Raw genomic sequence first — 27,147 nt, 5'->3', positions numbered from 1 at the left:
CCGGGTCCTCCTGTTTCCTCCCATTTCCCAAAGTGTTTGTAAGTTAATGGCCCCCCGTGTGTAGGGAGTGGGTGAGAAAGTGGGATAACATAGAACGGGTGACCAATGGAAGGCGTGAACTTTGTGGGCCGAAGGGCCTGTTATCATGTGGTATCTTGAAAATAAGAACTTAAAAGAACCACAGATGCTGTTTTAAAAAAAAACACGCTGTGCTGGAGAAACTCAGCGGATCAGGCAGATCTGACCCAAAACGTCACCTATTCATGTTCTCCACAGATGCTGCCTGACCCGCTGAGTTACTCCAGCACTCTGTGAAACGTCACCTATCCATGTTCTCCAGAGATGCTGCCTGACCCGCTGAGTTACTCCAGTGTCTGCTTTGATTAATTGAGTAAAGCTGCCTTGCCCTTGCAAAGGTATGGACACTGGTTACTTCAGAGTATTCCGCATTTGAATGTATCTTGATTTAAAGCTCCTTCTGTCCCCCTCCCCCCACCCTCCACGCCCCACCCCCACGCCCTACCCCCCACGCCCTACCCCCCACGTCCCACCCCCCACGTCCCACGCCCCACCCCCACGCCCCATCCCCTGTCTCCAGAGCATAGCCTTTACTCCTTTAGTTTAGCTCAGTTTATTTCCACGTGTACTGAGAGAAAATAAGTATTTCGCTGCGTGCTAACCAGTCAGCGGAACGACTATACAAGACCGCAGGAAATTGCAGACATGTGGACGCAGCCCAGACCATCGCACAAACCAACCTCCCTTCCATTGGCTCCATCTACACCTCACGCTGCCTCAGCAAGGCCAGCAGCATAAACAAGGACCAGTCGCACCCTGGCCACTCCATCTTCTCCCCTCCCCCATCGGGCAAGAGGTACAGAAGTGTGCAAATGCACACCTCCAGATTGAGGGACTTTCTTCCCAGCTGTTATCAGGCAACTGAATCATCCTACCACAACCAGAGAGCCATCCTGAACTACTATCTACCTCATTGGTGACCCTCGGACGATCTTTGATCGGACTTTGCTGGCTTTACCTTGCATTAAACGTTATTCCCTTATCATGTATCTGTACACTTTAAATGGATCGATTGTAATCATGTATCTTTTTAGTTTGGTTGAGAGATACAGCGTGGAAACAGGCCCTTCGGCCCACCATGTCCACGTCGACCAGCGATCCCCGCACGTTAACATCATCCAACACCCATTAGGACAATTTTTATATTTTCCAAGCCAATTAACCTACAAACCTGCACGTCTTTGTAGTGTGGGAAGAAACCGAAGATCTTGGAGGAGACCCACGCAGGTCACGGGGAGAACGTACAAACTCCATACAGACAGCACCTGTGGTCAGGATCGAACCACGGTCTCCGGCGCTGCATTCGCCGTGAGGCGGTAACTCTAACGCTGCACCACCGTGCCCCTATTGTTTTTCTGCTGGTACAATGAAATTCTTTGTTGTACACGTCATCAAGCGTGGAAACAGGCCCACACCAACCAACATGTCCCATCTGCATTAGTCCCACCTGCCCGCGTTTGGTCCCTATCCCTCCAAACCTGTCCTATCCACGCACCTGTCTAAATGTTTCTTAAACATTGCGATAGTCCCTGCCTCGACTACCTCCTCCGGCAGCTCGTTCCATACACCCACCACTTTTTTTCATGCCTATCTTTGGTGTTAACCAGCATCTGTGGCTCCTTCATCCACAGTTGGATAAATGATGGTCTTGGCATCTTGTTCAGCATCAAAATTGTGGGCCGAAGGGCCTGTTCTTGTGCCGTTTTCTTTATAGAACATGTTCTATCCCTGTCAGAAGAGATACATCCTTTACAACGGGCTCTAGATACAGACTCTGGAGTCGGATAGGGCTCTTAAAGATAGCGGAGTCAGGGGATATGTGGAGAAGGCAGGAACGGGGTACTGATTGGGGATGATCAGCCATGATCACAGTGAATGGCGGTGCTGGCTCGAAGGGCTGAATGGCCTACTCCTGCACCTAATGTCTATTGTCTATCGTCAATATAGGATCGCACGCAACAAAAGGTTTTTACTGTGCACGTGACAATAAACTGAACTGAACTAAACTGCACTAAACTCTGTCCTCTCACAGCCCAGCCGACTATTCTGAGGGAACCTAACGGACTCCGGACGCATGATGTCTACAGGAGACCTCTATCAAGACGCTGACTGCGTGTGTTCCAGTGGAATGAAGATTACCTGGGATATTAATGATCCCAAGCTGCCCCAGGTAACTCTCTCAAAGCCTCTTCAACATCCCACTATCATATCTACCTCCGCCACCACCCCTGGCAGCGCGTTCCAGGCACCCACCAAACTTCTGCTCTCTTCATCTGATGTAAATGTTACCCCATCTCACCTTAAAGCTGCGCCCTCCAGTCTTTGATACTTGCCGAGGCCCTGTGAGGCGCTGGCCAGATCACATTGGTAGTATTGTGAGCAGTTTTTGGGGCCCCATATCTGAGGAAGGATGTGCTGGCTCTGGGGAGGGTCCCGGAGGAGGTTTACATGAATGATCCCAGGAATGAGTGGGTTAACATATGATGAGCGTTTGTCGGCACTGGGCCTGTATGCGCTGGAGTTTAGAAGGATGATGGGGGGACCTCATTGAAACGTACCGAATAGTGAAAGGCCCGGATAGAGTGGATGTGGAGAGGATGTTTCCACTAGTGGGAGAGTCTGGGACCAGAGGGAAAAGCCACAGAATTAAAGGACGTTCCTTTCGGAAGGAGATGAAGAGTAATTTCTTTAGTCAGAGGGTGGTGAATCTGTGGAATTCATTGCCACAGAAGGCTGTGGAGGCCAAGTCAGTGGACATTTTTAAGACTTTTATGATTAGTACGGATGTCAGGGGTTATGGGGAGATGGGGTTAGGAGGGAGAGATAGATCGGCCATGATTGAATGGCGAGTATATTATTCCACTCCTAGAACTTATGAACTTATAAACCCCAGGCAGCATGTTATAGGAACTCTCCCTCATCTATGTAAGGAAAACCCCTGCCTCCTTTAAACCTTGCCGCCACCTTCAAACTATGCCCTCTTGACCTTGACCTGTCCACCCTGGGAAATAGGTTCTGGGTGTCTGCCCTATTTACGCCTCTCTAAAATTGGACACGCTAGAGGCAGGAAACATGTTCCCGATGTTGGGGGAATCCAGAACCAGGGGCCACAGTTTAAGAATAAGGAGTGGGCCATTTAGAACGGAGACGAGGAAACACTTTTTCACACAGAGAGTTGTGAGTCTGTGGAATTCTCTGCCTCAGAGGGCGGTGGAGGCCGGTTCTCTGGATACTTTCAAGAGAGAGCTAGATAGGGCTCTTAAAGATAGCGGGGTCAGGGGATATGGGGAGAAGGCAGGAACGGGGTACTGATTGGGGATGATCAGCCATGATCATATTGAATGGCGGTGCTGGCTCCTGCACCTGCTGTCTATCGTCTATTGATGTACTACATCGAATAATATTTCTGTTGCATCAACTAATCACTTGTCTGCTATTTTGTGATGGTATTCTTTCACCTTTCTTTGTAGTTTTAGTTTAGTTTAGAGATACAGCGCAGAAACAGGCCCTTCGGCCCGCAAATCCGCACCGACCAGCGATCCCCGCTCATTAACACTACCCTACACCCATGAGGGATAATTGACATTTATACCAAACCAATTGGCCTACAATCAGCCATGATCACATTGAGTGGCGGTGCTGGCTCGAAACGCCGAATGGCCTACTCCTGCACCTATTGTCTATTGAAACCAAAGGGGCAACTTTTTCACTCAAGAGGGTGGTAGGTATCTGGAACAGGACGCCAGAGAAGGTAGTTGAGGCAGGTATTTTAACAACATTTCGACTTTAGAAATACTACGTGGAAACAGGCTCATCGGCACACTGAACCCGTGACGACCAGCGACATAGTAGCACTATCCTACACACTAGGGACAATGTACAATTTATTACCAAAGCCAATCAACCTACAATCCTGTACGACCTTGGAGTGTGGGAGGAAACTGGAGCACCCATATAACCATATAACCATATAACAATTACAGCACGGAAACAGGCCATCTCGACCCTTCTAGTCCGTGCCCATTCCACGTATTCTCCCCTAGTCCCATATACCTGCGCTCAGACCATAACCCTCCATTCCTTTCCCGTCCATATAACTATCCAATTTACTTTTAAATGATAAAAACGAACCTGCCTCCACCACCTTCACTGGAAGCTCATTCCATACAGCCACCACTCTCTGAGTAAAGAAGTTCCCCCTCATGTTACCCCTAAACTTCTGTCCCTTAATTGTCAAGTCATGTCCCCTTGTTTGAATCTTCCCTACTCTCAGTGGGAAAAGCTTATCCACGTCAACTCTGTCTATCCCTCTCATCATTTTAAAGACCTCTATCAAGTCCCCCCTTAACCTTCTGCGCTCCAAAGAATAAAGCCCTAACTTGTTCAACCTTTCTCTGTAACTTAGTTGCTGAAACCCAGGCAACATTCTAGTAAATCTCCTCTGTACTCTCTCTATTTTGTTGACATCCTTCCTATAATTAGGCGACCAAAATTGTACACCATACTCCAGAATTGGCCTCACCAATGCCTTGTACAATTTTAACATTACATCCCAACTTCTATACTCAATGCTCTGATTTATAAAGGCCAGCACACCAAAACCTTTCTTTACCACCCTATCTACATGAGATTCCACTTTCAGGGAACTGTGCACAGTTATTCCCAGATCTCTCTGTTCACCTGCATTCTTCAATCCCCTACCATTTACCATGTACGTCCTATTTTGATTTGTCCTGCCAAGATGTAGCACCTCACACTTATCAGCATTAAACTCCATCTGCCATCTTTCAGCCCACTCTTCCAACTGGCATAAATCTCTCTGTAGACTTTGAAAATCTACTTCATTATCCACAACCCCACCTATCTTAGTATCATCTGCATACTTACTAATCCAATTTACCACACCATCATCCAGATCATTGATGTACATGACAAACAACAGTGGACCCAACACAGATCCCTGTGGCACCCCACTAGTCACTGGCCTCCAACCTGACAAACAACCATCCACCATTACTCTCTGGCATCTCCCATTCAGCCACTGTTGAATCCATCTTGCTACTCCAGCATTAATACCCAACAATTGAACCTTCTTAACCAACCTTCCATGAGGAACCTTGTCAAAGGCCTTACTGAAGTCCATATATACAACATCCACTGCTTTACCCTCATCAATTTCCCAAGTAACCTCTTCAAAAAATTCAAGAAGATTAGTCAAACATGACCTTCCAGGCACAAATCCATGTTGACTGTTCCTAATCAGACCCTGTTTATCCAGATGCTTATATATATTATCTCTAAGTATCCTTTCCATTAATTTGCCCACCACTGACGTCAAACTAACAGGTCTATAATTGCTAGGTTTACTCTTAGACCCCTTTTTAAACAATGGAACAACATGCGCAGTACGCCAATCCTCCGGTACTATTCCCGTTTCTAATGACATTTGAAATATTTCTGTCATAGCCCCTGCTATTTCTACACTAACTTCCCTCAATGTCCTAGGGAATATCCTGTCCGGACCTGGAGACTTATCCACTTTTATATTTCTCAAAAGTGTCAGTACTTCCTCTTCTTTGAATCTCATAGTTTCCATAGCTACTCTACTTGTTTCCCTTACCTCACATAATTCAATATCCTTCTCCTTGGTGAATACCGAAGAAAAGAAATTGTTCAATATCTCCCCCATCTCTTTTGGCTCTGCAGATAGCTGTCCACTCTGACTCTCTAATGGACCAATTTTATCCCTCGTTATCCTTTTGCTATTAATATAGCTGTAGAAACCCTTTGGATTTACTTTCACCTTACTTGCCAAAGCAACCTCATATCTTCTTTTAGCTTTTCTAATTTCTTTCTTAAGATTCTTTTTACATTCTTTATACTCCTCAAGCACCTCATTTACTCTATGCTGCCTATAATTATTGTAGATCTCTCTCTTTTTCCGAACCAAGTGTCCAATTTCCCTTGAAAACCATGGCTCTTTCCAATTTTTACTATTTCCTTTCAACCGAACAGGGACATAAAGATTCTGTACTCTTAAAATTTCACCTTTAAATGTACTCCATTTCTCTTCCACATCTTTCCCATAAAACAAACTGTCCCAATTTACTCCTTTTAAATCCTTTCGCATCTCCTCAAAGTTAGCCTTTCTCCAAGCAAAAATCTCTGTTCTGACCCTCTCCATAAAACTAATGGTATTGTGATCACTGGTCCCGAACTGTTCCCCAACGCATACCTCTGCCACCTGACCTGTCTCATTTCCTAACAGGAGGTCCAGCACCGCCCCTTCTCTAGTAGGTACGTCTATGTATTGCTGCAAAAAACTATCCTGCACACATTTTACAAACTCCAACCCATCCAGCCCATTTACAGAATGTGTTTCCCAGTCTATGTGTGGAAAATTGAAATCTCCCACAATCACTACCTTGTGCTTACTACTAATATCTGCTATCTCCTTACATATTTGCTCTTCCAATTCTCGCTCCCCATTTGGCGGTCTATAATACACCCCTATAAGTGTTGCTACCCCTTTCCCATTTCTCAGTTCCACCCAAATAGCCTCCCTAGACGAGCCCTCTAATCTATCCTGCCAAAGCACTGCTGTAATATCTTCCCTGATAAGCAATGCAACACCTCCACCTCTTGCCCCTCCAATTCTATCACACCTGAAGCAACGAAATCCTGGAATATTTAGTTTCCAATCACAGCCCTCCTGCAACCATGTTTCACTGATCGCCACAACATCATACTTCCAGGTGTCAATCCAGGCTCTGAGTTCATCCACCTTTCTTACAATGCTCCTAGCATTAAAATATACACATTTAAGAAACCCACCCTCTCTTATTCTCTGTTTATTGTCTTTTTCTTCTCTCTCCCCTACATTTTGGGTCAGAGTGCTACCATTCTCTGCCTCCTGCCTCACACACTGACTGCTAGCTTTCCCAATTTGAGTCCCTCCCCCCAACCATACTAGTTTAAAGTCTCCCCAGTAGCCTTTGCAAATCTCCCCGCCAGGATATTGGTCCCTCTCGAGTTCAAGTGCAACCCGTCCTTTCTGTACAGGTCGCACCTTCCCCAAAAGAGGTCCCAATGATCCAGAAACTTGAATCCATACCCACTGCACCAGTCCCTCATCCACTCATTTATCCTCCACCTCGCTCCATTCCTACTCTCATTGTCGCGTGGCACAGGCAGTAATCCTGAGATTGTTACCTTTGCAGTCCTTCTCCTTAACTCTCTACCTAACTCCCTAAATTCTTCTTTCAGGACCTCTTCTCTTTTTTTACCTATGTCGTTGGTACCTATATGTACCACAACCTCAGGCTCCTCTCCCTCCCATTTCAGGATTTCTTGGACACGTTCAGACACATCCCAGACCCTGGCACCAGTGAGGCAAACTACCATCCGGGTCTCCTGTCTGCGTCCACAGAATCGCCTATCCGACCCCCTGACTATAGAGTCCCCTATTACAATTGCCCTCCTCTTCTTTTCCTTACCCTTCTGAGCAACTTTGTGCCAGAGGCCCGGCCGCTGTCGCTGCCCCCAGGTAGGCTGTCTCCCCCACCCTTACTCAAACATGAATACTTATTTTCAAGGTGTACAGCCACCGGGGTACTCACCAGTCCCTGCCTCTGCCCGTTGCCCTGCTTAACTGTGACCCAGTTTTCTGTCTCCTGTGGTTTTTGAGTGACAACCTCCCTGTAACTCCTTTCTATGACCTCCTCGCTCTCCCTGAGCAGACAGAGGTCATCAAGTTGCTGCTCCAGGTTCCTAACACGGTCCCTTAGGAGCCCCATCTCGACGCACCTGGCGCAGATGTGGACGTCTGGAGGGCACTCAGACTCCATGACCTCCCACATCTGACATCCAGAACAGTAAACTGCCCTGGGCCTCATTCTCCCCCTTATCCGAATACAATAAAGCCTTACCCGGGATACAAGCCAATCAGCTGCTTCCTCTAGTCCTGTAACGGCTGCTTCCTCTAGTCCGTTCGACCAATCAGAGGCTTCCACCAGCCCCCTTAATTTGAAGTGTGATCTGCGAATGGAACGTTGCAGATTTTGGCCGCTCCCCCCTCCCTCTGTAACGGCTCCTGGGCCTCTGTTGAAACAAGCCCCGCGATGGGTTTTATACTCACCGCACGGAGGTCGCTCCTCCCTCTGTAACGGCTCCTGGGCCTCTGTTAAAACAAGCCCCGCGATGGGTTTTACACTCACCGCACGGAGGTCGCTCCTCCCCCACCAACGGCTCCTGGGCCTCTGTTGAAACAAGCCCCGCGATGGGTTTTATACTCACCGCACGGAGGTCGCTCCTCCCTCACCAACGGCTCCTGGGCCTCCCGGAGAAAACCCACACCCGGAGAAAACCCACACAGGTCACGCACAAATACGATACGATAGATGTGTGGGGATCGCTAGTCGGCGCATTCTCGGTGGGCCGAAGGGCCTGCTTCCATGCCGAATCTTTAAACCAAACTAAAGTAAACGAAACTAATCTAAAATGAATGGTTACAAGAACAATCCCAGGGATGAGTGGGTTTAGATATGATGAGGGGTCAAGGGTTATGGGGAGGAGGGGGGAGTTGAGAGGGAAAGATAGATCAGCCATTTATTTATCCCAGGAAGTAAATTGATCTGACAACAGTTGACACAAGAATCGTGAAGTTCAAGTGATGAGTGGAAAGGTTTGGGGGATGTGGATATATTGGGGGTTGGGGGGGGTGGGGGGGAGGGGAGCCAGTCTACCACACGACAGAAGGGTGAGGAGTTGTACAGTTTGATAGCCACAGGGAAGAAGGATCTCCTGTGGCGTTCTGTGCTGCATCTTGGTGGGACCAGTCTGTTGCTGAAGGTGCTCCTCAGGTTGTCTTGGAGAGTGTGAGCTAGTATTGTCCAAGATGCTCTGCAGTTTGAGCACCTGTGGTCATTATGGAACCGGAGACTTGTAGCGTTGTAAGGCAGCAACTCTACCACTGCACCACTGTCCGAAGACATTTGGACAGGTCCATAGACAAGAAAGGTTTAGAGGGATATAGGCCATATGTACATAAGCACTGGACTAGCCTTGGTGGGGCATCTTGATTAGCATGGATGTTTCAGGGCCAAAGGGCCTGTTTCTGTGCTACATCTCTTTATGGTTTGGTGAGTTCACAAGTTAACGTTATGGGTGTAGAATTAGGCCATTCGGCCCATCGAGTCCACTCCACCGTTCAATCATGGCTGATCTCTGCCTCCTAATCCCATTCTCCTGCCTTTTCCCCGTAACCCTTGACCCCGTTCTAATCAAGAATTTGTCTATCTCTGCCTTAAAATTATCCACTGACTTGGCCTCCACAGCCCTCTGTTGCAATGAGTTCCACAGATTAACTACCCTCTGACTAAAGTAGTTCCTCCTCACCTCCTTTCTAAAAGAGCGCCCTTTAATTCTGAGGCTGTGACCCTCTGGTATGGCATCCATGACTTCAGTTGAGTTTTCAGCATAGACGTGGATAGACAATAGACAATAGGTGCAGGAATCAGCACCGCCATTTGAACCAGCACCGCCATTCAATGTGATCATGGCTGATCATCCCCAATCACTACCCCGCTCCTGCCTTCTCCCCATATCCCCTGACTCCGCTATCTTTAAGAGCTCTATCTAGCCCTCTCTTGAAAGTATCCAGAGAACCGGCCTCCACCGCCCTCTGAGGCAGAGAATTCCACAGACTCACAACTCTCTGTGTATCATTCTTAAACTGTGGCCCCTGGTTCTGGCTCCCCCAACATCGGGAACATGTTTCCTGCCTCTAGCGTGTCCAAACCCGTAATAATCTTATATGTTTCAATAAGACACCCTCTCATCCTTCTAATTTCCAGAGAACACAACCCCAGCCGCTCCAATCCATCAACATATGACAGTCCCGCAATCCCGGGAATTAACCTTGTGAACCTACTCAGTGCAAGCATTAATAGTAAGATTAAACGAGAACTTACCAGTTCAAAGTTTGATCGTTATTTTATGAGGAGTAACGTTGAGGGAATACGTGAAGAACCCCGCCAGGACGCATGCGTGTCATTTTTCAAAGCAGCGGTGTGAAATCACAGATAACTGTAATGACTGAACATAGTAAGATTAGAGAAGAAAATACCAGTTGAGTATATGATCAAGGGTGGGAGCGGAGGGGACGTATTCCCTCAACGTACTCCTCATAAAATAACGATCAAACTTCGAACTGGTAAGTTCTCGTTTAATCTTACTATTTTACTTCGGAGTCACGTGAGTGACTACGTGAAGATTTCAAAGCTCTGTGATTTCATGCCGTGGAAACGAGTCCATGCATCACATCTGCCTTAATTGACTGAGGGAGGAATTGTGTTAACATGTTTAGACATGAATCCAACATTGAAATCCATGATAAATTGTTAACAACAAATTATAGCCCCTATTTATGGGGTGAAATTATATTACAGAACTTAAAATTGGCTCTGCAAGTTCCAGTTTAACTACTGGTTTGTGGTAGAATAGTTGGAACATTTTCCCCTGATCCATCCTGCTGTCTCGAGGATTTGGTTCATTGGTACATCCAACTCCATAGCTGCCGATGTAGTTGCAGCCCTGGTGGAATAAGATTTGAATATGTTAGTATCCACCCCGGCTGTTGTTAACACCTGTTTCAGCCATCTGGAAATAGTTTGAACCGACACTTTTTTGTGGGTTTGTTTGTGGCTGATTAGTAGTGCCATCTCATAGCCTCAGATGTTTTTGGTGTTCTCCATATAGAACAATAATTGTCTTATTATACAGAGACGATATCTGTAGGGTAATCCCTAAATTCTATTTTGAGGCCTGATGATCCCGGTCTGTTCTGTTTGACTAATTCGTAATATGAAACGTTATATTCCTGTTGAAGAAGTCATATAGTCCAGCCTTAACTTATGTACGACTGTACCTTTAGTGCCGTAACCAAAGCCATCAGCATGACTGTTTTGTGCGTCAGTCTATGCAGGGACAGAGCTGTTGCTGGAGACCAATTCCTTAGCAACGTTAGGGCAATACTCATATCCCATTTAGAGAGTACCTGGTTCTTGGGGGATTGATATTAAAAATTCCCCTCATAAGTTTGGTTACCAGGGGTGAGTCTCAACAGAATGACGCTCTGATCCTCGCCATAGATATGTTGAAAGGGCACTTCTGGCGCAGTTAATGGCACTGTAACTGAGCCCCTCATCATAATGGAGGCCTGCCAGGAATTCGAGAACAGACGTTATGTTCATCAAACTGTGTAGTTTCTGTGACAATATATCTTCCATTTCCTGATGTATACCAGATATAGTTTTTTGGTGGACTGTCTGTGGCCCGCTGAGATAATGTTTAATGTTCGGTCCGCCAGTCCCAGTTGCAGTAGAGGTTTCTTTAGACTCTACAAATTGATAGGTTTGTTGTTTTTGACATGGATGGGTTCCCCTGTTACAGGATGAACCAATAATCTGGTTGTTTCAGGATGGTGATGCATGGTTAAACCCCATGTTGAGTATCACAGGGAACCATGGTTAAGTAGGCCAATCGGCACTACCAATTAACAGACGCTGAGTCTTGTTGTATTTTTCGTAATACCCGACTGATGATGCAGAGGAGAGAATGCATAGATAAACAATTGCCCCCTCAATGCAGTGAAAAGCATCTGTCCCTGCTGTCCCAGGGTCTGGTTCCCAAGAAACACAGTTTGGTAACTGGTGATTAAGTCTTATTTTATTGAATTTGCGTGACCTGATGTCTGTCACTGAATTTTGGGTTACCTGGTAGGTAAGTAGCTGATATTCCAATATTTCTCTGGATACACCATTACCAAATTGTATTAGTCAGATTGTCACTCTGTAGTCTAACATGCTGGTGATTTATCCCAGAGCAGTATGACTTTAGGCCATAGAACGTACCCCACATTTCCAGGTAGTTTATGCCCAGTGTCTGTGATAATGATGCCTCCTGTGCCTTTCATCTACCTCCACAGATGGAGATGGAAATTGGTAGTACCCCAACCAAGCGCACTGGCATCAGTTTGTAGCACCACTAAGGGTTTGCTGATAACGATAGGGTTGGAACAATGCCGAATGTTATCCCTCCACCATTTTAATTCCATAAGCTTTGATTGGTGGCTTATTGGTCTGTCGAAATGACCAGTATTAACTTTGAGTGTTTATATTTTGCTCTTTGTAGATTTTTGGTAATACAAAGGTCCAAATTGTGTGGCTGGAAAGGCAGACACTATATGCCAATTATACTTGCTACCAATCTGATAAGACGGTTCACTGATGTCAGTGGGGTTGTTGCAGGCCTCAGTTAAGACTGTAGCCTTGTCCTTTGGTAAAGTCACCGACATGTGAGCTGTCAATAGTGAACCCCAAATAATCCATTATGTTGGTAGGCGTTAGTTTAGATTTAACTGGATGGATGATAACCCCAGTTTTCACACAATTGTATGGTGGCTGTTACAGCTAGTTAGGCCAACTCCAAAGTTATGCCCACAATTAGTATGATCATATGATTATGTATTTGGTAGAGCTCTATACTGCCAGAGCTGCCCCATCCAGTTGAATTTTTTAAAATAACGTTTGTGATCAGTCCGTGTAGGCACTGAATAGTAAGCATCTTTTAGGTCGATGCTAGCCATGGAGTAGCCTTTAGAAATCAGTCCTTTAGCAGTTACCAGTTCCTATTTTGTACTGAATATATAGTACAATGTATTCAATTTGGTCAATTCGATGATGATGTGACTGTCACCATCTATTTTGTTTTTGGTAAAGATATAAGACATAAATTCCAGCCAATCGTGTTGGGTTTACCCATTACCCCTTTTGCACAATTCAATGGTATATCCCAGGATACTGCTTAGGATATAAGTGTCTGTAGTTAATATACACCATGTATCCAAAAGAGTGTAATCTCCCACCAATGTGTGTATTATCCACTCTTCCTATAATTTGTAAGGGACCAGACCCACCTACCTCCATTGTTACCAGTGGAAGTTTGCTTCTTCTGTGTGGTCTTTGTGGAGGTTGAGGCGCCGGTGTCTGGGTTTGTTTTTGGGTTGGGGGTTGGGGGTTTGTGCATCTTCCAGAAAGGCCGGTCTGGGCTATGGTCTAAAAGACCGCTGTCCTGTATACCTGGCCTTTGAGCTTTCACCAGCTTCTCTTGTTCTGCTGGTGGGTGCATAAGGGTGCTGTCTTTGGCTGTAGGAGATCCTTAATGTTGTCGCCTTTATGAGCCCCATGGCTTTCCTAAGTCCTGCTCCGACATGTTTCCAGATGCTATTTCCACGACTGGAACATTCAGGGATGCGCAGTTTCCTGGTCCCAAGTATTTTTGCAGTGGTGTCCATCGTGGTCTGGCTGTATGTATTTGGACACCATGACCAGTAGATTTTGCCTTCCTGCACCCCCTGCACACTTGTAGTTTTGTTCGTCAAACCCGTTCGTACTCCCCTCTGACGAGGGAGATGCACTGTTCAGCCCTACAAGAGGTGCTGCTGTGGGTTTTGCATAGTGCCCACAGTGACTAGACTCCATCTCCCGGAGTCTGTCATGTTGGAGCTCGGCTCCATAAGCCGGTCCAACCGGCTCCAGCGCTCACGGTCGCTGGCCGCTCGCGGCTGCTCAAAGTCGGACTGATCAGTCAACGACTCTTTTGGTTTTCTTCTTGCCTTCCCGCCCAGACGCAGTGTTTAATCTGGCCGGTGCGGGGGCGAAGTCGGGCACAGCTGTTCCCTTACGGGTAATTCCTGTGCCGCCAGCCGCTGCTGGCGTCCGCAACTCCGCGGCCTTCCCCCGCCAGCTTTGTCGCAGCTCTGGTCGACTTCTTTGCCTTGTGCATGTTTCCCCCACCTGTAGAACAGTATGGGAACAATAAAGACCGCAGTATCATTTACCTGCAGGTCCAGGCTTAAAACGTGCCGTTTAAGGGGGGAACGTCCTTCCACCCCTCCTCCTGCCGTTTTGACTTGTCAAAGCCGACGGCTCCGTTCTGTATAGTCTCCCGCCCAGCCATGGTGTTTAATCTGGCCGGCGCGGGACCAAATGTCGGCACAGCTGATCCCACTTACGGGGCTTGTGCCTTCAGCTGCTGCTCGCTCCCACAACTTCGCGGTCCTCCCCAGCCAGCTTCACTCGCAGCACTTGTGGACACTATTTTGTCCAGCTTCCCCCCCCTGTGTAAAAACAGCGCGGGGACAAAACACTACCGCAGAGTAAGTCACTTACCCGCAGGTCGCGGTTTCAAACTTACCGCTGCGGGGGAACGCTCCACCCCGCCTGTCGTTTCGCAAGCGTGAAAGCGATATGACACGCATGCGTCCTGGCGGGGTTCTTCACGTAGTCACTCACGTGACTCCAAAGTAAAATCAAGCATTAATAACTGGGAATGATAATAACAATCTATTCTTGACTAATGGGCTTGGGATAGTTGGCCCAATGTCCTGACCTGAAACAGAGCCTGGCCAATCCCTCCCCAGATGCTGCCTGGCCTGCTGAATTCCTCCAGTACTTAGTGTTTTGTGCAAGATTCCAGATGTGCAAGATTCCAGCATCTGCATTTCCTTGTGTCACCCTTTATATTGTACTAGACTAAGCTTCACACGGGTGGGCTGATCCCCCAATGCAATATTCCACCTCTCCACCAATCCCAATATACACATACACACTCACACACAGACTCACACACAGACTCACACACAGACTCACACACACACACACACACACACACACACACACACACACACACACACACACACACACACACACACACACACACACACACACTCACACACTCACACACTCACACACTCACACACACCCACACACACACACACACATATATACACACACACTCACACACACCCTCCACCTCACACACACACACACACATACATACACTCACACATATACGCTCACACACACATTCATTCACACTCACTCACTCACACACAGACTCACACACACTCTCACACATACACTCACACCTACACACACACACACACACTCACACTCACACACATACACTCACACACACATACACACTCACATACACACACTCTCACACACACACACACACTCACATACACACTCACACACACACTCACACTCACACACACACACACACACACACACACACACACACACACACACACACTGACTCACACACCATATATATGACAATAAACTTTCTTGAATCTACTCACACAGCTGAGCGCGGCCTCTCCACTGTGGGGTTTCCGCAGTCAGTGACACTTCCGCAATCAGCGCAACCTCTGTACTCACCGGAAATTACACAATCAGCGCGACCTGCCCACTAAGCGGAAGACTGGACGAAAGACTGTCGGACATAATAAAGCATTTATTCCTTCCAAACACACTTGGACCTAATAAAGCATTTATTCCTTCCAAACACAGTCGGACCTAATAAAGCATTGCAGTTTCAAGCACAGGCAGGGCAGCAGGCCAAGCAACTCATGGCATTGTCATTTCATTTCATTTCATTTCATTTGTTGTCTCACATGACTGTATATAGACTTGACTTGAAATGGATTGTTGGCCCTGCACTCGCTGTGACGACCCACTACACCCATGCTAGCGCTCCAGATCCCCCCCCCCCCCCCCCTCCCCCCATCCCCTTTTCCCACTGGCCACCAATATTGGAATTGTGGAGAAGTGGAATATTGCGTTGGGGGACCAGCCCTCCCATGTGAACCTGGGACCCAACCGATCCCACTTGGTCTAGTATATATATATATATATATATATATATATATATCTGAAGAAGGGTCACAACCCAAAACATCACCCATTCCTTCTCTCCAGAGATGCTGCCTGTCCCGCTGAGTTACTCCAGCATTTAGTGTCCATCTTCGGTGTAAACTAGCATCTGCAGTTCCTTCCCATATTCAGTGCATCTGTGTTAGTGCGTATTAAGAGCCTGCCCCACTTGGCTATTTTTTCGGTGACTGCCGGCGTAGTATCAGTGTCGCCAAAAGATTTTGAACATTTCAAAATCCAGCGGGGACCAAAAAAATGTTGCGACACTTGAAAATAACGTCGTCACGTCAATATGTCGTCACGCCGCGTCACGGCCGCGAATATTTCAGTGACCCTGATAGGCCGGTCAATGATGTCGGCAGTCACCGAAAAAATCGCCAAGTGAGACAGGCCCTTTACCAAACGTTCTAGCCGCCTCTAACAACAACAGCGACCCTCTCTCGCCTTGTCCAGGGTGTGAAGCAGTTTGATGGGTTCCAGGAGTGGACAGACGGCTACGTGAGGTACATTTACCTGGCCGCGGATAAGAACGCTCAGCGGCACCTCAGCGGCTGGGCAATGAGGAACACCAACAACCACAACTGCCAGATCCTCAAGAAGTCCTGCCTGGGCGTGGTGGTGTGCGGCGGCAACTGTAACCTGCCCGGGGGAGGCAGGCTGCAGCTCAGGCCCGCAATCTGCGACAAGGCCCGGCAGAAGCAGCAGAGTGAGTATAGAGGCCCTCCTCTCCCACATGCCCACTGCCACCCTCCCCTCCCTCCTCCACCCTCCTCCACCCTCCTCTCCACCTCCTCTCCCTCCACCTCCCCTCCTCCACCCTCCCCCCCCCCTCCCCTCCACCCTCCTCTCCCCCCCCCACTCACCTCCTCTTCCTCCCCCACTCACCTCCTCTCCGCCACCCTCCTCCCCCCTTGAGGACATGGGTTTAAGGTGGGGGGGGTGGGGTTTAAGGTGGGGGGGTGGGGTTTAAGGTGGGGGGGTGGGGTTTAAGGTGGGGGGGTGGGGTTTAAGGTGGGGGGGTGGGGTTTAAGGTGGGGGGGTGGGGTTTAAGGTGGGGGGTGGGGTTTAAGGTGGGGGGGTGGGGTTTAAGGTGGGGGGGTGGGGTTTAAGGTGGGGGGGGTGGGGTTTAAGGTGGGGGGTGGGGTTTAAGGTGGGGGGGGTGGGGTTTAAGGTGGGGGGTGGGGTTTAAGGTGGGGGGTGGGGGATATTTAATAGCAACTCGAGGGGTAACTGTTTCACACAAAGGGTGGTGGGTGTATGGAACGAGCTGTCGGAGGAGGTAGTTGAGGCTGGGACTATCCCAATGTATAAAAAGCATTTAGACAAGCACATGGATAGGACATGTAGAGTGAGATGGGCCAATCGCAGGCAGGTGGGACAAGTGACGGCACGATGGCGCAGCGGTAGAGTTGCTGCCCTACAGCGAATGCAGCGGCGGAGACTCGGGTTCGATCCCGACTACAGGGTGCCGTCTGTACGGAGTTTGTACGTTCTCCCCGTGACCCGCGTGGGTTTTCTCCGAGATCTTCGGTTTCCTCCCACACACCAAAGACGTGCAGGTTTGTAGGTTAATTGGCTTGGTGTAAATGTAAAGATTGTCCCTAGTGGGTGTAGGATAGTGTTAATGTGCTGGGATCGCTGGTCGGCTCGAACCCGGTGGGCCAAAGGGCCTGTTTCCGCACTGTATCTCTAAACTAAACTAAAGTGAAGCTGGGACATGTTGGCCGGCCTGGGTAAGTTGAGCCGACGGGCCTGTTTCTGTGTTGTCGGACTCTATGATGCTCAGATGACTATGATTACACTATATGTGAAGTAATATTCTGCAAGAAAAATAGACAACAGACAATAGGTGCACAAGTAGGCCATTCGGCCCTTCGAGCCAGCACAATCTGCCACAGCCAATGATGGTCCAAGGGCTGAATGGCCTACTGCTGCACCTATTATCTATTGTCTATTGTCTATTGCAACTTGTTCCATACGCTAACCACCCTTTGTGTAAATAAATTACCCCTCAGGTTCCTGTTATGTAAGTAAGTAAGTAAGTTTATACTTATAAGTATTCACATACAAGGAATTTGCCTTGGTGCTCCGCCCACAAGTAACAACATGACATACTGTGACAGTTACGAATGACTCCGAAAACACTAAACATTAATAATACTTGTCTCATTGTGATGCCTATGGCCTTGCCGAGGCAGCGTGAAGTGTAAATGGAGTTGATGGAAGTAGACACAAAATGCTGGAGGAGTAACTCAGCAGGTGAGGCAGCACCTCTGGAGAGAAGGAAATAGGCGACGTTTCGGGTCGAGACCCTTCTTCAGACTGAATGGAGTTGAAGGGATGCTTAAGAAGGAACTGCAGATGCTGGAAAATCGAAGGTAGACAAAAATGCTGGAGAAACTCAGCGGGTGAGGCAGCATCTATGGAGCAAAGGAAATAGGCGACATTTCGGGCTATTTCCTTCGCTTCAGTTAATTGAGCTCAATGAAGCCAATAGGTCTTACTCCACAAACAAATCTCTTTCAGTCAGTTCTAATCCTTATTGTTGATGGCATAATATTGACAGTCAAGCAGAATGTTAACTGGAAATTGCCGGATAGCTTCTGGGATGTTTAAGGGCACCAGAAACACCAAATTACTAAACAACCATCAATAACTGGGTTGCACGGTGGCGCAGCGGTAGAGTTGCTGCCTCACAGCGCCAGAGACCCGGGTTCCATCCTGACTACGGGCGCTGTCTGTACGGAGTATGTACGTTCTCCCCGTGACCTGCGTGGGTTTTCACCGAGATCTTCGGTTTCCTCCCGCACTCCTAAGACGTACAGGGTTGCAGGTTAATTGGCTTGGTATAAATTTAAATTGTCCCTAGTGTGTGTGGGAGCGTGTTAGTGTGCGGGGATCGCTGGTCGGTGCGGACTCAATGGGCCGAAGGGCCTGTTTGCGTGCTGTATCTCTAAATTAAATTAAACTGAAGTTATCAGGCAACTGAACCAATAACAAAAACTCCGTATCATAGTCATACCATGCAGAAATAGGCCCTTCGGCCCAACTTGCCCATTCTATCCAAGAAGGGTGGCACAGTGGCTTAAACTAGTTCTGTCCTACACACGATCACTGACTTTCCGCTGACTGGTTAGCACGCAACAAACGCTTCTTCAGACTGATGGGGGGGGGGAGGGGACGGGTAGAAGAAAGGAAGAGGCGGAGACAGTGGGAGAGCTGAGAAGGGGAGGGGAAGGAGGGAGAAAGCAGGGACTACCTGAAATTGGAGAAGTCAATGTTCATACCGCTGGGGTGTAAACTTAATAAGTAACTTTGTCTTCCAGAGAAGATTTGTCCGAACTGTAACTCAGGATTGGAGTTGGTCCCTTGCCGAGGACACAGCGGATATCCAGTGACCAACTTCTGGCGACTTGATGCCAAGGCCATATTCTTTCAGGTAAGGGCGGCGCGGTGGCGCAGCGGTAGTGTTGCCACCTTACAACGCCCGAGACCCGGGTTCGATCCTGACTGCGGGTGCCGTCAGCTATCTTTAAGAGCCCTATCTAGCTCTCTCTTGAAAGCATCCAGAGAATTGGCCTCCACTGCCTTCTGAGGCAGAGAATTCCACAGATTCACACCCTCTTAAAGATAGCGGAGTCAGGGAATATGGGGTGAAGTCAGGAACGGGGTACTGATTGTGGATGATCAGCCATGATCACATTGAATGGCGGTGCTGGCTCGAAGGGCCGAATGGCCTACTCCTGCACCTATTGTCTATTGTCTATTGTCTCTGTGCGATAAAGTGTTTCCTCGTCTCCGTTCTAAATGGCTTATCCCTTATTCTTATACTGTGGCCCCTGGTTCTGGTTCTACCTCTAGCGTGTCCAATCCCTTAATAATCTTATATGTTTCATAGAAACATGGAAACATAGAAAATAGGTGCAGGAGGAGGCCATTCGGCCCTTCAAGCCAGCACCGCCATTCATTGTGATCATGGCTGATCGTCCCCAATCAATAACCCGTGCCTGCCTTCTCCCCATATCCCTTGACTCCACTAGCCCCTAGAGCTCTATCTAACTCTCTCTTAAATCCATCCAGCGATTTGGCCTCCACTGCCCTCTGTGGCAGGGAATTCCACAAATTCACAACTCTCTGGGTGAAAAGCTTTTTGTCGCCTCAGTCTTAAATGGCCTTGCCTTTATTCTACGACTGTGGCCCCTGGTTCTGGATAAGATCCCCTCTCAATAAGATATCCCTCTCATCCTTCTAAATTACAGAGTATACAAGCCCAGCTGCTCCATTCTCTCAGCATATGACAGTCCCGCCATCCAGGAATCAACCTTGTAAACCTACGCTGCACTCCCTCAATAGCAAGAATGTCCTTCCTCAAATGAGGGGACCAAAACTGCGCACAATACTCCAGGTGTGGTCTCACCAGGGCCCTGTACAACTGCAGAAGGACCTCTTTGCTCCTATACTCAACTCCTCTTGTTATGAGTTGTGAGAGTGGAATTCTCTGCCTCAGAAGGCGGTGGAGGCCGGTTCTCTGGATATTTTCAAGAGAGAGCTAGATAGGGCTCTTAAAGATAGTAGAGTCAGGGGACACAAAATTGCTGGGGAAACTCAGCGGGTGCAGCAGCATCTATGGAGCGAAGGAAATAGGCGACGTTTCGGCCCGAAACGTCGCCTATTTCCTTCGCTCCATAGATGCTGCTGCACCCGCTGAGTTTCCCCAGCAATTTTGTGTACCTTCGATATTCCAGCATCTGCAGTTCCCTTTTGAACACGTAGAGTCAGGGGATATGGGGGAGAAGGCTACTGATTGTGGATGATCAGCCATGATCACATTGAATGGCGGTGCTGGCTTGAAGGGCCGAATGGCCTCCTCCTGCACCTATTGTCCATGTTTCTATGGGCCGGGCAGTGTAAAGATTAAACGATGTGTTATGTACGCAGGCCAAAGGCGTCCATGACCACCCGAGGCCGGAGAGCAAAGCGGAGACAGAAACCAGGAGGAGCGCTGTGAAAAGATGCCTGTCCTCCCCACACTTCACACACAAGAAGAGGCACATGGAACCAGAGGTAGGAGACGCAGCAGGAAAGACTCGCTATCTCAGTGGCCATGGCACTGATATGCTGTCGATTGTCCCCATGAACGTGATGATCTTATAGGTGGCACCAGCGGTAGAGTCGCTGCCTCACAGCGCCGGAGACCTGGGTTCGATCCTGACCACGGGTGCTGTCTGTACGACGTCCTCCCCGTGACCTGCGTGGGTTTACTCCTGGTGCTCCGGTTTCCGCCCACACTCCAAAGACGTGCATGTCTGGATGGCACACCACAGAAGCTGTACCTCAGTGCTCGTGACAATAAACTAAACCGAACTTGTTGTTTGTAGGTTGATCAGGCTAAAAATTATGAATCGCCCCTAGTGTGTGTAGGATAATCCTAGTGTACGGGGTGATCGCTGGTCGGCACGGACTCGGTGGGCAGAAGGGCCTGTTTCAGCGCTAATGTTTAAAGTCTAAAGATGTGTAAGATCATGAGGGAAATTGAATGAATGAATGAATGAATGAATGAATGAATGAATGAATGAATGATTAAGTTTATTGGCCAAGTATTCACATACAAGGAATTTGCCTTGGTGCTCCGCCCACAAGTGACGACACGACATATAGTAAAACAATTAAGAATAAAACATAAAACATTAAAACCTTAATAATAACACTTTATAGTTTAAACATGTGAATTAAATAAAATACCAGAGCAAAGGGAGGCTACAGATTTTTGGTTATCGAGTAGAGCTACTACTTGTGGGAAAAAAGCTGTTTTTATGCCTGGCCGTGGCAGCTTTGACAGTCCGGAGTCGCCTTCCAGAGGGAAGTGATTCAAAGAGTTTGTGGCCAGGGTGAGAGGGGTCAGAGATGATCTTAGCCGCTCGCTTCCTGGCCCTTGCAGTGTACAGTTCATCAATGGAGGGAAGGTTGCAGCCAACAACCTTCTCAGCTGATCGGACGATTCTCTGCAGCCTCCGGATGTCGTGCTTGGTGGCTGAGCCAAACCAGACCATGATGGAGAAGGTGAGGACAGGCTCTACAATGGCCGTGTAGAATTGGACCATCATTGCCTGTGGCAGATTGTGCTTCCTCAGCTGTGACAGGGTGAATGCCCAGAACCTTATACCCACAGCATTGTGTTCAGTTTTGGTCGCCATGTCATGGGAAAGATGTTGTCTGAAGATAGGTCTTGACCGGAACGTGACCCATTCCTTCTCTCCAGAGATGCTGCCTGTCCCGCTGAGTTACTCCAGCATTTTGTGTCTACCTTCTATTGGAAAGATGTTGTCAAGCTGGAAAGGGTGCAAGGATTTACGAGGCTGTTGCCAGGAGTGAAGGGACTGAGCTATGGGAAGAGGGTGGGCTGGCTGGGACTCAATTCCTCTATAACCATCGCAACGTTTAAGAAAAATCTAGACAGGTACGTGGATAGGATAGGTTTAGAGGGATAGGGGCCAAATGGGGACAGGTGGGACTAGCGTAGATGGGGCAGTATAGGGCCATTTGACCCATCGAGTCTACTCCGCCATTCAATCATGGCTGACCTATCTTTCCCTCTCAACCCCATTCTCCTGCTCTCGCCCTATAGCCCTGACATCCGCACTAATCAAAAATCTATCTATCTCTGTCTTAATAATATCCATTGACGGCCTCCTGTGGCAATGAATTCCACAGTCTTGGTCAATTGGCTCAGTCTGAAGAAGGGTCTCGACCCGAAACGTCACCCATTCCTTCTCGCCAGAGATGCTGCCTGTCCCGCTGAGTTACTCCTGCATTTTGTGCCTGTCAATGGGGACGTAGGGCCTGTTTACATCTAAACTAAGGTGGAATTCTCAGATGACATTGATTGATTGAAAGATGCAGCATTGAAACAGGCCCTTCGGCCCAACGAGTCCATGCTGACCATCGGTCACCCGCTCACTCTAGTTCTACATTATCCCACCTTCTCATTCACCAGGGGTCGGCAACCTAACGGCCCCCGGGCCGAATGCGGCCCGTAACTCGTAATCATCCGGCCTGCCGAGCGTCGAGCTCTGTCTGTACCGCCTCCTGCGCAAAGCCGCCGGCACGGCCGCGCACCTTCTGTGAACACGTTTGAGAAAGAACTGCCGATGCTGGAAAAATCGAAGGTAGACAAAAAATGCTGGAGAAACTCAGCGGGTGAGACATGCGAGGATTGCGTGAGGCTGCCTCACCCGCTGAGTTTCTCCAGCATTTTTTGCCTGCCTTCTGCTGACACGTGATTTGATGCCTGCCATCCGTGGCGGGATGGGGGCAGGATCCGTGTGTACACGTGATAGATGTGGCCCGCCATCCGCTCACAGACGTACGTCCTGGCCCCGATGCAGAACAAGGTCGCCGAACCCCTGCTCTGCACACTAGGGGACAATTTACAAAGTCTTTTACCCAGAGTTGTGGAATCAAGAACTAGAGGACATTGGTTTAAGGTGAGAAGGGAAAGATTGTCTAGGAGCCTAGCCCCTGTCCCACTTTCCCGAGTTACTCACGAATTCTCCCGAGTGTTCCCCTTGATTCAAACTGGGAGATGCCAGCCGTACGTACTCGGGGCTATTTTTTAACTTGTGGACATTTTTCAACATGCTGAAAAAACGTCCCCACTTACCTGATGCCCCGAGTACCTACGGCCGGCATTACGAGCCGCTACGAAATATCTACGGAATCCTACGGCTTCCTACGGACTCGCTACGGACATTCTCCGAGTTTGAATCAAGGGGAAAACTCGGGAGAATTCGTGAGTAACTCGGTAAAGTGGGACAGGGACTTAAGGGGTGGCTTTTTATCCCAATCAATTCAAGGCCGGACCTTTCCTTTTACTGAGACATCGAGAGCAGTCCACCTCTTGGGTATTATACGTTTAACAAATATACAAAGTCTATTTCATCATATTTTTTATCAAACATTCAACTGTGTACATATCAACAGATTTCACAAAGAATAGAACTGACATTGAAAATGATTAACATAGAAAAGATCTTTGGATCGCAGGCGGATGAGGGATGATCTTATCGAGGTGTACCTGGATAGATCAGGTGGACACACACAGTGTGTGTCTTGCCCAGAGCAGGAGAATCGAGGACCAGAGGGCATTGGTTAAAGGTGAAAGGGAATAGATTTAATAGGAACCTGAGGTAGACGAAAATGCTGGAGAAACTCAGCGGGCGAGGCAGCATCGATGGAGAGAAGGAATAGGCGAAGAAGGGTCTCGACCCGAAACGTCACCAATTCCTTCTCTCCGTAGATGCAGCCTCACCCGCTGAATTCCTCCAGCATTTTTGTCTACCTTTTCGATTTTTCCAGCATCTGCAGTTCTTTCTTAAACATAGGAAACTGAGGGGCAACTTTATTTACCCAAAGGGTGGTGGGTACATGGAATGGGCTGCCGGAGGAGGTAGTTGAGGCAAGGTACTATAACAACATTTAAAAGTCACTTGGACAGGTAGATGGACAGGATAGGTTTGGAGGGATATGGAGAACATGGATGGGTGATGTTTCGCGTCGGGACCCTTCTTCAGACTGAGCGGGTATAGGGTGAGGAGGACATGCCTGGAGGGATATGGGCCAAACGCAGGCAGGTGGGACTAGTGTAGATGGGGCAAGTTGGTTGGCGAGGGCGTTACGATGAAGGGCCTGTTTCCACGGGCTGTATGTGAAACACAATCCTTGTAGATGTCTTACAGAGTAATTAATTGCACTGTTGTTAATTTAGCTTTCGTTTTCGAGATACAGATAATTTCGAGATAATGGTCGGCCCACCCAGTCCGCGCCGACCATTAGACAATAGACAATAGGTGCAGGAGTCGGCCATTCGGCCCTTCAAGCCAGCACCGCCATTCAATGTGGTCATGGCTGATCATCCACAATCAGTACCCCGTTCCTGCATTCTCCCCATATCCCCTGACTCCGTTAGTTTTAAGAGCCCTATCTAGCTCTCACTTGAAAGCATCCAGAGAACCGGCCTCCACTGCCCTCTGAGGCAGAGAATTCCACAGACCAGCGATCCCCGCACACTAACACTATCCCCACACATACCAGGGACAATTTACAATTTCACCAAACCAATGATACTACAGACGTCTACACCTTTGGAGTGTGGATGAAACTGGAGCACCCAGAGAAAATGAGGAGAAACTGGGGAGAAAATGGGGAGAAAACTCCATACAGACAGCACCCGTAGTCAGGATCGAACCCGGGTCTCTGGCGCTGTGAGGCAGCAACTCTACCGTGCCTGGGGTCGCCAACTTTCTCACTCCCAAATAAGGGACAAGAGGTCAAAATCCAGGACAAATTTGCTACGGCAATTCGTTGACAGACTCGGCCGTGGCTGGGTGAATGATGAGTTGGCCCCGGGTGCTGGACTGCACACAAAGCCCAGCCGGTGGGGCCAGCTGAGGAGTTTTGGCCCGGGGGCCACGTGACATCGCTCACACAAAGTCCGGCGCCCCGTCAAACTCATGAACCGATGAGGGGTGGTGGTGGTGTTGGCGGTAAGCGAAGGTCCGAAGGTCTGACAGCTGACCGGGCTGCCGACCGACCGACGGGGCCACGGGCGAGGCGTTGCTGCTGCTGCTGCTGCTGCTGCTGCTGCACTCCATGGGCTGCACTACGTCGGGTCGGGTGAGGCGGGGCCGGACGCAGCGCTCCGACCCGACAGTCCCCTCGACCCGAGTAGTAGCGGTCAAATACGGGACAAGGGCGGTCCCGTACAGGACAAACCAATTTAGCCCAAATATACGGGATGTCCCGGCTAATACAGGACAGTTGGCAACACTAATGCTGCCGCCCAATCTTAGTTAATCAAAGTTAATCTCGATGTTGTTTGATTCATTCCAGGCAAGTAGATACCACGACAGCGGAGGCGTCTTCAACAGCCTCCACCACCTGCCCTGCATGGAAACCGCAGACAGATACGGCTTGATAGCCGGGGAGCCAAACTTTGCCGCCCCGGCACATCACTGCCCGCCGTACCAAAGCGCAGAGGCGTACAAGCCCGCCTACGACCCAGCCGGCAGCATGGGGGAAATGGCCTCGCCTCTCCAGAAGGTCGCCTGCCACCCAAGGATCTACCTGCCCCGGGGGTCCTGCGGCTACGAGTTTGCCGTTCCCGGCTACGTGGGCCCCGCCGCCTACCCGTCCCTGTACAAGGACGCCGCTGCCGCCGCCGCCGCCGCTGGTGGCGCTCAGCCCGAGGGGGACTCGGGGAAGATGTGCGTGCAGCATGGTGGACCCCAGCGGGGGATGGGCCCCGCCGCCACCGTCCACGACCGGAACTTTGACCTGGGCTGGAAGCAGCTGATGAAAGGGGGTTGTGGGGTCGACAGGAACGAGTGCGGGAGCCTCACGCCCAGCAGTAACGGCCATTACTACAACGGCGAATTCCCTTGCAGGTTGGCCGGGGCCGGCTCCACCCCTCCGGCTCTGCAGACCATCATCACCACCACCACCAAGGTCTCCTACCAGACCTACAAGCCCATGGGCAAGTTTGGAGACAGCGTCTGTGATGTCAAGAGCTTACCGAACTGCAACCGTTTGGCAGAGGCCACCATTTACCCCGAGCCCAAGTACCACGAGGACAGTGGTGTGGTCAAGCCATCTGCGGCCTACCAGCAGGAAGGACCCTTGAAGCCTGACCTGCTCGACGGGCTCGACAACTACAGATACGGCAGCTGCTCCTCAAACCCCTACCCCGAGCGCCCAGTTCACCCCTACAGATACGACAGCGGGGAATACTGATGGAAGGCCCAATAATTTTTTTTTCCTCCCCCCATCGTAACGTTTTTCGTGCGAGATGGAGCCCAGTGAAGATAGTCCGAGGGTCCCCAATGAGGTGCATGGTAGGTCGGGGCCGCTCTCCGGTTTGGTGAGAGGACGGCTCAGTTGCCTGATGGCAGCTGGGAAGAAACGACCCCTGAATCTGGAGGTTCGTGTGAAACCTGAACCATTCTGTCAAGGACTGGAGAGAGGTCCTGACCCATCATCTGAAGAAGGATCTTGACCCGAAACGTCAACTATTCCTTTTCTCCACAGATGCTGCCTGACCCGCTGAGTGACACCAGCACTCTGTGAAACTTCACCTATCCATGTCCTCCACAGATGCTGCCTGACCCGCTGAGTTACTCCAGCACTCTGTGTCTATCACCTACCTCATTGGAGACCCTTGAGCTATCTTCAATCGGACTTTACTGGACTTTATCTTGCACGAAACGTTATTCCATTTATCCTGTATCTGTAC

The 27,147-nt window shown here is 49.1% G+C and overlaps 1 protein-coding gene across 1 annotated transcript; it reads left to right on the top strand.

Moving 5' to 3' along the window:
• The first annotated feature begins 2,127 nt into the window (after nucleotides 1-2,127).
• Nucleotides 2,128-26,919, top strand: gcm2 (glial cells missing transcription factor 2). Its single transcript, XM_033038926.1, has 5 exons — nucleotides 2,128-2,248; nucleotides 16,314-16,566; nucleotides 19,187-19,299; nucleotides 20,799-20,924; nucleotides 25,749-26,919. The coding sequence occupies exons 1-5, from the start codon at nucleotides 2,153-2,155 to the stop codon at nucleotides 26,646-26,648; spliced, it is 1,488 nt and encodes a 495-aa protein (XP_032894817.1). The 5' UTR covers nucleotides 2,128-2,152; the 3' UTR covers nucleotides 26,649-26,919.
• The last annotated feature ends 228 nt before the right edge of the window (nucleotides 26,920-27,147 follow it).

The sequence above is a fragment of the Amblyraja radiata genome, chromosome 2 (assembly GCF_010909765.2).
Source record: "Amblyraja radiata isolate CabotCenter1 chromosome 2, sAmbRad1.1.pri, whole genome shotgun sequence".
Lineage (NCBI taxonomy): Eukaryota > Metazoa > Chordata > Chondrichthyes > Rajiformes > Rajidae > Amblyraja > Amblyraja radiata.
The sequence above is the reverse complement of the archived record's forward strand: the minus strand, read 5'-3'. Positions and strand labels throughout refer to the sequence as shown.

Bases quoted from the DNA above. Each gene is read 5' to 3' on its own strand.
- gcm2 (XM_033038926.1), top strand. From the start codon at position 2,153: ATGATGTCTACAGGAGACCTCTATCAAGACGCTGACTGCGTGTGTTCC. The intron at 2,249-16,313 runs GTAACTCTCTCA...CGCCTTGTCCAG, and splicing joins ATGATCCCAAGCTGCCCCAG to GGTGTGAAGCAGTTTGATGG. The intron at 19,300-20,798 runs GTAAGGGCGGCG...TTATGTACGCAG, and splicing joins CCAAGGCCATATTCTTTCAG to GCCAAAGGCGTCCATGACCA.